The sequence below is a fragment of the Uranotaenia lowii genome, chromosome 3 (assembly GCF_029784155.1).
Source record: "Uranotaenia lowii strain MFRU-FL chromosome 3, ASM2978415v1, whole genome shotgun sequence".
NCBI classification, from domain to species: Eukaryota; Metazoa; Arthropoda; class Insecta; order Diptera; family Culicidae; genus Uranotaenia; species Uranotaenia lowii.
In genome coordinates, this window is record NC_073693.1 from 353,560,096 (window position 1) to 353,570,120 (window position 10,025).

The 10,025-nt window shown below is 43.7% G+C and overlaps 1 protein-coding gene across 1 annotated transcript; it reads right to left on the bottom strand.

The window, feature by feature from the left end:
• Positions 1-1,089: 1,089 nt before the first annotated feature.
• Positions 1,090-7,245, bottom strand: LOC129753966 (uncharacterized). Its single transcript, XM_055749818.1, has one exon. The coding sequence runs from the start codon at positions 7,243-7,245 to the stop codon at positions 1,090-1,092; it is 6,156 nt and encodes a 2,051-aa protein (XP_055605793.1).
• Positions 7,246-10,025: the final 2,780 nt, after the last annotated feature.

A 10,025-nucleotide genomic window follows, 5' to 3' on the forward strand; every position in this document is an offset into this window, starting at 1 on the left:
CTCTCACAAACAGAAATTCATTGAATTATCTACGGTTTGTTCAGCTATCAACTTGAAGTTAATGGATTTTGAAAGAAACTGTGCAAAACCTTTTTTTTTCTCTTGCGTCGTAAATATCTCAAAACCGCGTAGATTTTAAATTAAAAAAAAAAATAGGTCGGATAGAACACAGGCAACAAAATGCTGTCAAAATTTTGAATGTCTGATTACATGCAAATGAACTCTCATTAATAGAAAGTGTCCCATTTCTAAAAGAACTAAGCTTTAAATAGCCGTATGTAAATCGTATTAAAGTTTAAGTAGGATAGTTATTTTAATCAATACTGGATGGCTAATATGCTCCAATATAAAGGTTTTAAAAGATGTTTTTAGGTAGAAAAAAAAATTATTTTGCTAATTTTAAATAATACATCTAATTTGTACCCCTGTAACGAGTGTTCTTAATGTTTTATTTAACCCTATATTTCGCAATTAAAATCTTATCCATTTTCAAAAATAGCCCAAATGGCTCAATGTACTCAAAGCCAATTTTTGAAAAATCTTGCAAAGTTATTATAACCTACATCTTTTTAAGTCAAAATTAACGAATGCCCTTCGAGAAGTTCACTCAGTGTTAGGCTGATGTATCTCTTCAAATAGATGAACCAGCTGAAAGCTGAAATTCTCTATAATAAAGACATTAAAAAAAATTATCTCTTCAAAGGAACAGATAGTTCTACTGAGGTCTTGAGATTTTTGTGTTCGAGTGTGTGTGTTTCGATTCTTAGTTATTGTTGGGGAAGGATGGGTTAATTTTCGGCACCTTTGTTGAGCAACACCAGTATTTGTGGTAAAGAAGCTAAAACTATATTTAACATTGGTTAGGATTATTATAAATTCATTGAATAAGGGTTCCACTTACAATTTTGGTGACTTAACCTGTCTTTTCCTAACCTCCAACAATGTTATAATAAATCTCCCGGAATCAACCTTTCAGAGGTTTCGATAATCTGCAACCAGGATAATTATTGATTTCCACAAAAGAATCAAAGGCCTGTCTTCGCACAAGTTCACAAGGATGGGGCAAACGTTGTCTCTCCGCTTTATCGTCTATCCGAGTGAACTGTCACTATTTCCAGTGCAGCTGTCAGTGTCTCGTTCTAGGAAGATGCGCGAGGGACTAATCAGGGACGCCGTAACATCCCCCAGGCCGTAAGGAAGTACTGAAGAGTTACTCGATGATCCTTTCTTACCGGAATCCAGGTCCAGTCGCGCCACCTTGGCTACTGGTCTTTGTATGATACCTCTATCGGTCTGCATCCAAGCTCTGCGTCGTCGACCATCCTTCGAATCAGCTACACGAATCACCTGTCCTCGAATCCATCCATTTCTCTCCGTTTCGTCCACTACCATCACTAAATCTCCGACTTCGATGAGCGGGGTGTCCTGGAACCATTTGGTACGTCGGGCTATTGTGGGAAGGTACTCTTTCACCCATCTCTTCCAGAAGTTATCCACTAATACGTTCAGGTTATTCCAATTGTTACGATACGCCAATCTATCGTCTCGTAAAGGTTTTGATGGTTGAGTAACTCCACTAGAGCTAAGCTTCAAAAAGTGGTTCGGCGTTAAGACTTCACTCGCTTCGCTATCAATTGGAATAAACGTCAGCGGACGAGTATTTACTACGTCTTCAGCTTCTCGAACTATCGTAACGAAGGTCTCTTCGTCTGGGGTCTTAGTGATTACCATAGCTGCCATCGCCGTCTTCACGGATCGCAAAAGCCGTTCCCAAGCCCCTCCCATGTGGGGCGCTGCTGGGGGATTGAAGATCCATTTGGTATGGGTGTTGGTGAAGCTTTCTGCAATATCAGCGTGATCTAACGATTTCTGTAACTCGTTCGCTGCTCCCACAAAATTAGTCCCGTTGTCACTATAGATCTCCAGGGGCGCACCATGCCTACTGATGAAACGTCTGATTGCCATTTTGCACGATTCGGTGCTCAGTGAATGTACGACTTCCAAACACACCGCTCTAATCGTTAGGCATGTGAAAAGGGCGATCCATCGTTTCGACGTGCTCCTGCCGATTCGTACGTTAAGAGGTCCGAAATAATCCAATCCAACAAAAGTAAATGGTCGTACAAATGCTTGAAGTCTTGCTTTTGGGAGAGGCGCCATTCGTGGCATAAGGATTCGGGGTTTTCGAACTTTGCACCGCAGGCATTCTTTCGAGATGCGTTTAACAAGGCTCCGGAGATTCCCGATGTGAAATCGTTGTCGCACTTCGTTAACTACCATTTCTCTGTTTGCATGAAGAAATTTATCATGATAGTCCTCTAAGATGAGCTGAGTGACACGGTGTTGCTTAGGAAGGACTATAGGGTATCGGGTGTCAAAGGACGCGTACGATGCAGCGACGATTCGGCTCTCCAGTCGTATTATATTATCTTGGTCTAAGCAAGGCGATAACCTAATCAACGGACTATTGCTAACGTATTTGCGTATCTGGCACTGTGTTGCTCCTTTGAGCCAGCGGTATTCTAGCGGATAGTACTCCTTTTGGACCCAGCGAAAGATTATCATTTCGGCCTTTACTAGTTCCTCCTTCATCAGCGGTCCCTTGAGTCCAGGTTGTTTCTTGACCTTGCAGCAAAAATTGAGGCAGAACCGACGTACAAAGGCCACGGCACGTAACAATATTTTCCATTTCGAGAAATTTTGCCAATCAACCATTCGTTGTTCCTGGACCTCTTGATGGACTAAACACTCTACCAATTCCTCCTCAGTATCGACTTCAACTATGGATTCCGCAGGCCATTCGCTTTCTTCCTGATACAGAAAAGATGGTCCTTGAAACCACCTAGAACTAGGGGTGAAGTCGAATCCTCGCCCCCACTTCGTGGCATCGTCGGCTACATTTTCTTTCGATGGTACCCACCGCCACTCCTCAGCGTTCGAACTAGTCAAACTCTCTCCAACTCTGCATGCGACGAATTGCCTATAACGTCGGGTATCCGAGCGAATCCAGGCCAACACCGTTCGTGAATCACTCCATAATGTGGTACTTCGGATTGTCAGTCTATGCGTCTCTTTTATACTTTTTTCTATACGTACTCCCTCTACCGCCGCTTGAAGTTCTAGGCGTGGTATGGAAAGTGTTTTGAGTGGTGCAACCTTCGATTTCGCTGCCACTAAAGCGCACCGAATCTCTCCACCTATCTTTGCTCGAAAATACGCCACACACGCATAAGCAAGCTCACTTGCGTCGCAGAGGATGTGCAACTGTATGCTCTCCGACAGTTGCGAACTCAATTTCCCAAAGTAATATCTATTTATGCGGACATTTTCCAAATCTTTGAAACGATCTGTCCACTCAAGCCATTTGCGATGAATTTGATGAGGGATTTTGGTATCCCAGTCCGTTTTGCTTCTCCATAGATCCTGTATAATGATCTTGCCATGAATGATGAAGAATGATAGAAACCCCAATGGATCGAACAGAGACATTACAATCCGTAAGACGTCGCGTTTCGTCGGATGCACTTCACACACAGGAGCCGCAGCAAAGATGAAAACGTCTTCAGTGGGCCGCCACAACATTCCCAGAACACGTTTAGTTGAATCGGTATCAAGATTTATATTCTTTTCTTCCGTGGCGATTTTTGCTCCGATGAGTTGAAGAAACATTTCAGAGTTTGAAAGCCAGTTATGAATTTGGAAACCACCTTTACCATGTACGTGCTTCACCTCGCTGGCCAACTTAGCAGCCTCTTCAACCGTATCGGCACTGTCCATCCAATTGTCAACGTAGTGATGATCGATGATCGCCTCTGCTGCTAGGGGATACCCGTGAGCATATTCTCTGGCGTTTAAATTCTTCACGAATTGTACAGAGCTCGGTGAACAGGATGATCCAAACGTTGCCACGTTCATAATGTACGTTTGGAACGATTTGCTTGGGTCGCTTCTCCACAATATACGCTGAGAGTTACAGTCTTCTTTACGAATCTTCACTTGGTGAAACATCTCACGCAAATCCGCGCAGATAGCTATGCACTTTTCTCGAAAACCAAATAAAACCTGCGGAAGAGATGTCAACATATCTGGGCCCGGTATCAGCATCGTGTTCAAAGATATGCCATCCACTTTCGCTGCTGCGTCGCAGAATATGCGAATCTTAGATGGTTTTTTGGGATTAATAACTACTCCTAATGGTAAGTACCATACCCTTCTCGGGTCCATGTCGTCGAGCTCCTCGTCTGTGGCTAGATGAATGTATCCTTTTTCTACGTACTCGATCATCTGTCTTCTTACGCTTTCGCCGATAACCGGATTCTTCTTCATACGCCTTTCTAAACACTGATGTCGACGCTCTGCCATGGGTCGACTATTGGGAAACTCGAAGTCGTCGAACTTCCATAGGAGTCCGGTCTCAAATCGTTCCCCAACCCGCTTCGTTGTGGCCTTCAAGATTCCATACGCTCGCTCCTCTTCGATCGACAGGGGGCGGTGCACCTTTTGCCAGCTTCTACTTTCGTCTTGAAAATGTTGCTTCACGAGGTCATGAAGTTCTCGGTCACATGTACATTCGTCGATGTGGAAACTGGACTGTATTTTTCCTTTTCCCGTTGCACCATATATCGACCAACCCAATCGACACTTTGCAGCAATGGGGGCTCCTGGGGGTCCTTCTCGTATCTTCTGGATTACAGTCACGAACAAGTTATCGTTTCCTATAAGCATCTTTGGGCGAATGTTCTCGTAGTCACGTATAGGCAGGCCCTGAAGATGTGGAAACTGCGCGGACAATTCTCCAGTACGTATCGTTTGACTTGGCAAGTTTAAACTAGCAACAGTTCGAGCTTTGATTGTGAATTTCTGCCGCTTCGAGCACCCTCTCACTTGTATCGATACACGTTTTGATTCCTCCTCATCTCTAGTTACACTTGCCGTCCACTGTAAGCAGAGGGGTGCACTCTCTCCATCGATTTGTAATCGTCGCACGACATCCTCTTCCACCAACGTTGCAGAAGAGCCATCGTCCAGGAACGCATAAACGTCAACTGGTTCTCCATGACCAAAGAGAGTTACCGGTAGAATCCTGTAGAACGATGAGCGCCCACCGTGATGATAGTTGGTGACAGCCGTCATTTCTGTTACTGGACTTGCACTAGTCTCGGCTCTAGAATGCAACAAGGTGTGATGTTTCTTTCTGCATTCCTCCACTTCACATGTTCTCGTGGATTTGCATGGGCGGCGCCCGTGGCACCCTAAGCATATGTGACAAACTCCCAAACCTCGAACTTTTTTCCATCGGTGATCCACTGACAACTTCTTGAATTCAGGGCACTCTTTCAAGCGGTGATCTGGATCCTTGCATATCAGACACGTCGGTTGATATTTAAATGGCGATTGCTTCTGAACCTCTCCTAGTCTACTGCTGTCAGCACTACTCATAGCCTCTTCTACTTCGCATGACGTCTCTTCGGTCATATGAGCCCCACAGAAGTTATTTTGATTCCATTTGTCGTTTCGACCACCACGTTTATTGTCGAATGAATCAATTTTTATAGTAAGGTCCGAAGCAGCCGATGCGATGATAGACATATACGAAGCAAATCCTTGTAAGTCCTTTCTTGTACATCGTTGCCTGTATATTGCCCAGTCTAGTTGCAGATGGTGCGGGAGTTTCCCCACCAATTCGAATAAAAGTGATGGGTTATTGAGGTGAGCCTCCTGTTCGGCCGCGACGAGCACCGCACAAAGGTTTTTGACGACTAATCCAAATGTCACCAATGTTTCAAATTTATCAGGCTTAGGAGCCGGAACCGACCTCACCTTGTGCAGCAATGTGAGCACCAACAGCTCAGGCCTCCCGTATATCGTTTCCAAAGTATCTAAAGCACTAGGGACACCAGCTGGAACTAGAAGTTCGCCGCGAACGGCCTCTTTAGCTGGCCCCGAAAGACTACGTTGCAATCTCATGAAATTTTCCTCCTCTGAAAAACCACAGGCCTTGGTGGTAGTTCGGTAAGTCGAAATGAACACAGGCCAGTCGTCGGGACGGCCCGAAAACTGTGGGAGATCTTTAAGAACGTGTCGTGCGGCTAGTTGCTGTGGCGTAGGTCCATATCTTTCCTGTTTGTCTTGATATTCTTCACTATCGAATTCAACGGAAATCGGCTTGGCACGAACTACTTCCGGAGCACTATTCTCGATCCCATTCCAACGTCCGCTCAGCATCGAAGGAGGTTCCTCTCCTTCAAAGTACTGCTTTCTACTACCTCCACTTTTACTCCCTCCTTCGCCTCTGGTTTCTGTAATCACCGCTTTAGTTGATCGAGACTCGTTCGACGTCGTCGCAAAAATACGATCGCGAAATGGAAATCTCGCTTTTGACTGCTCGCTTACTAAATCTTCATTTCGACTGAAGCCTAGCTGACTATTTTCTTTGCGGATTGGTGAGATATCAAACGACAACAATTGTTCTCTTAAGGAGTTGATAACGTCTTGATTGGCTTGGCCAGAACAAGGTAGGGCCTCTACATTTTTCCTATTTCTCTTGGGAATCGCTCCCGTCTGGCTAGCTACCTGATTCTTAACTACCTCGGGCTTATCACTCTGTATCGGTTTAGGTAATGTTTTACTAACTGACCTGCCTTGAACTTCTTCGTTCTTTGAAATTTTTGTAGCTGGCGCCATAGTCGAACTTGCAGCAGTGGGCGCACATCGCCAACGTTGTACTTTTTGTATCCCAGCTGACACAGATGACCGGCGACTTCGAGCATCGTTCTCAACACCATCGATTTCCGCTTCCAAGCATAGGAACTTTTCCTTGAGGAACTGCTCGTCCACTTCTAGCTTGCGCAGTTCTAATTCAACTTCATGGGCTTTACGTTCCAGATCCAGCTGCTTCGTCTTTAGATTTCTTTCTGCCTCGAGCCTTTCTAGCGTCAAATTGGTTCGGGAACGGGCAGCTGACGCAGACGATCCTACCATCGATGAAGCGACTCCTCTTGGCGTTTCAGTGATCGCAGCCTGGCATACGGGGTCTTCCGACATCACCGCGGGAATATCTTCAGCTGGTGGCTGGCAGATCCGGCACACGAAGCTTCGGTCACTAATGCTGTCGCTTACTCCTACGCAAGCGAAGTGCCACCAGCTCCCACAGCGGTTACACGCCACCATCTCCTCGGTGTCTTTCTGGTTGCAGGCCTGGCAATTGCTTTCCTTTCCGACAGACACATTTTTCTTCGGTGCCATAACCAAAATTTTTTAGTTTGTTGGGGAAGGATGGGTTAATTTTCGGCACCTTTGTTGAGCAACACCAGTATTTGTGGTAAAGAAGCTAAAACTATATTTAACATTGGTTAGGATTATTATAAATTCATTGAATAAGGGTTCCACTTACAATTTTGGTGACTTAACCTGTCTTTTCCTAACCTCCAACAATGTTATAATAAATCTCCCGGAATCAACCTTTCAGAGGTTTCGATAATCTGCAACCAGGATAATTATTGATTTCCACAAAAGAATCAAAGGCCTGTCATTTCTTTCTGCCTCGAGCCTTCGTACTAGTCAAAATCTCTCCAACTCTGCATGCGACGAATTGCCTATAACGTCGGGTATCCGAGCGAATCAAAGGCCTGTCTTCGCACAAGTTCACAAGGATGGGGAAAACGTTGTCTCTCCGCTTTATCGTCTATCCGAGTGAACTGTCATTATTTCCAGTGCAGCTGTCAGTGTCTCGTTCTAGGAAGATGCGCGAGGGACTAATCAGGGACGCCGTAACAGTTATAAACACTGTGGATTTTGAATTTGTAATTGGAAACCAATTTATGAACAGTATAGGTACCATTCTTTGTTTTTTTACTTTTAAAAGCATAACTGCAGAATTTTGTATTTTAATCGATTGATTGTTCAGCCAGTTTTAGCATTCAAAGGTCAACAATGAGTTGTTCCACCGAATCCTTCGATTAGACAGAGTTACTAATGGTCAAAACGGCTGCAACTAAAGGTTATTTTTTCGTTTCTTATTGTCGATTAAGCTCCCAAAACCCCCAAAAGGGGATATAGCTACCACCGTAATCGAAAGCTATTTGGCCATCGAGAATTGCCCATCGTTTGTTCGATTGTAAGGCCAGGAATAGCCGCCTTTAGGGTGCGAGTTCAATCCTCGCGATCATATAATTTAAAGTTGGTCGGTCATTTTGGCTGCTTTTGTCTGTTCGCAGGAACCCCAAGTGGCTGCTACCCTTTGGCGAGGGCTGGGAAAAAAAAAAGGTTGGAAAATAAACCAAACGGTTTGCCATTTGAATATTAAAATATCGTACGGTCACATAATTGCACGCACTCCTGCTTAGCGTTTTGTGGTATTTCTACTGTTTGGGATCGATTTTGTTTCTCGCTTTTGTAACAACCGTGCAAAGTGCCATTTCAGTGGGTTCGTTTATTAGCTTTCGGGGAGGTTGAAGGAAGAAGAAAATAAAAGTTCAATAAAGAGCATAACAAGTGCTGGATTCCTACTCTAGAGGTCTACGTCGTCGATGGCGTCGAATCGCTGGGGTCGGTGCAGCTGGAATGACTGACACCGGACGCTCGGAGGCAAATGTTGCCGGTCTTTCGATGGAAAATTGCGCTAAGGTAGCAAACGTTTGGGATGCAAAACTGGTCCAAAGTGAAAAGATCAATAGAAAAACAAATTCGATGGCGGTCGGTTGTTGTTTGTTTCAGCTGTGAATGAGGGAGAAGTGGAGCGGTTCTGACCTTTAAACCTCGGCCATTCTTCATCTCTGGAAAATCGCCAAAGCCGCGTGCGAAAAGGTTAACCGTCTGCCTCTATTGGGAAACACAAAACGGCTGCGGTCGATCGATCGGCAATTTAATGGCTTCTAGCTAACGGCGATCATCGGCGTTGTTGAAGCAATTCACTCGGTCAGTAATGCACCCGCCATTTCGCAAATGAGTCAAGTCAAGTGCATCCTGGACGTGCAAACGTCTCGGATGAAGCCATCAAGCGAAAGCGACCATTAGAGACGGACTAACAAACTCGTGGGCGGCTTACCGGAACCCATAACTAACCTGTTATTTTCGAATTTTAATTTTCTTTTCGACTGACCAGTAATGGTTTCCAAGAAAGGCGCTGTTGGTGGGAAAATGTTGGGTAACTCTTGAAAGAAGCCGCCTCTGCAGAACCCAATCTATGGGTCATTCTTTTGGAGGGGTCTTATCTTCGCCACAATTCCCCGGCTTACATCTCAACTCGGAAATATTTCACTGCAATTGACTATTGTTCCAAAAAGCAATCTTCGGCCCAAAACCGAAATTAAACTGTTTGTTTTGGGAGACTGCATAAAACACATTTTGGGAATTTTCCCAACAGTCTCCACGCGCTCGAAAAGTTAAGAGCTGTACGTAGCAGAAAACACAAAAAAAAAAAATCACCGCGATTAGAGTTTAGTTTTTTTAAATGTTGGATCATTCAAACGTCGGCTTGGAAATGGAAAAGAAAAATTAGCGAGTGACTTTCCTTCAACCTAACGTTTATCGCTCAGATAAATGTTAGCCTTAATGAAGATTAGCTGGGCATTGCAATTTGTCAGTGGAAGTGGAAGTTTATGTTTGGCTTAGACCCATTTTTCTAAAAACTGGTTAAAGTATTGAATTTGATAAAAAAAGTTTTTGGTTTGAAGACTTAGTGTAAAAGTGAAAAAACGACAAAGAATCTAAAAAACCAAATAATTCCAATAAAGAGACAGTACGAAAAGAATCGGAATGTTGCCTAAATTGTCAAAATTGTCAAAATTGTCCAAATTGTCAAAATTGTCAAAATTGTCAAAATTGTCAAAATTGTCAAAATTGTCAAAATTGTCAAAATTGTCAAAATTGTCAAAATTGTCAAAATTGTCAAAATTGTCAAAATTGCCAGAATTGTCAAAATTGTCAAAATTGTCAAAATTATCAAAATTGTCAAAATTATCAAAATTGTCAAAATTGTCAAAATTGTCAAAATTGTCAAAATTGTCAAAATTGTCAAAATTGTC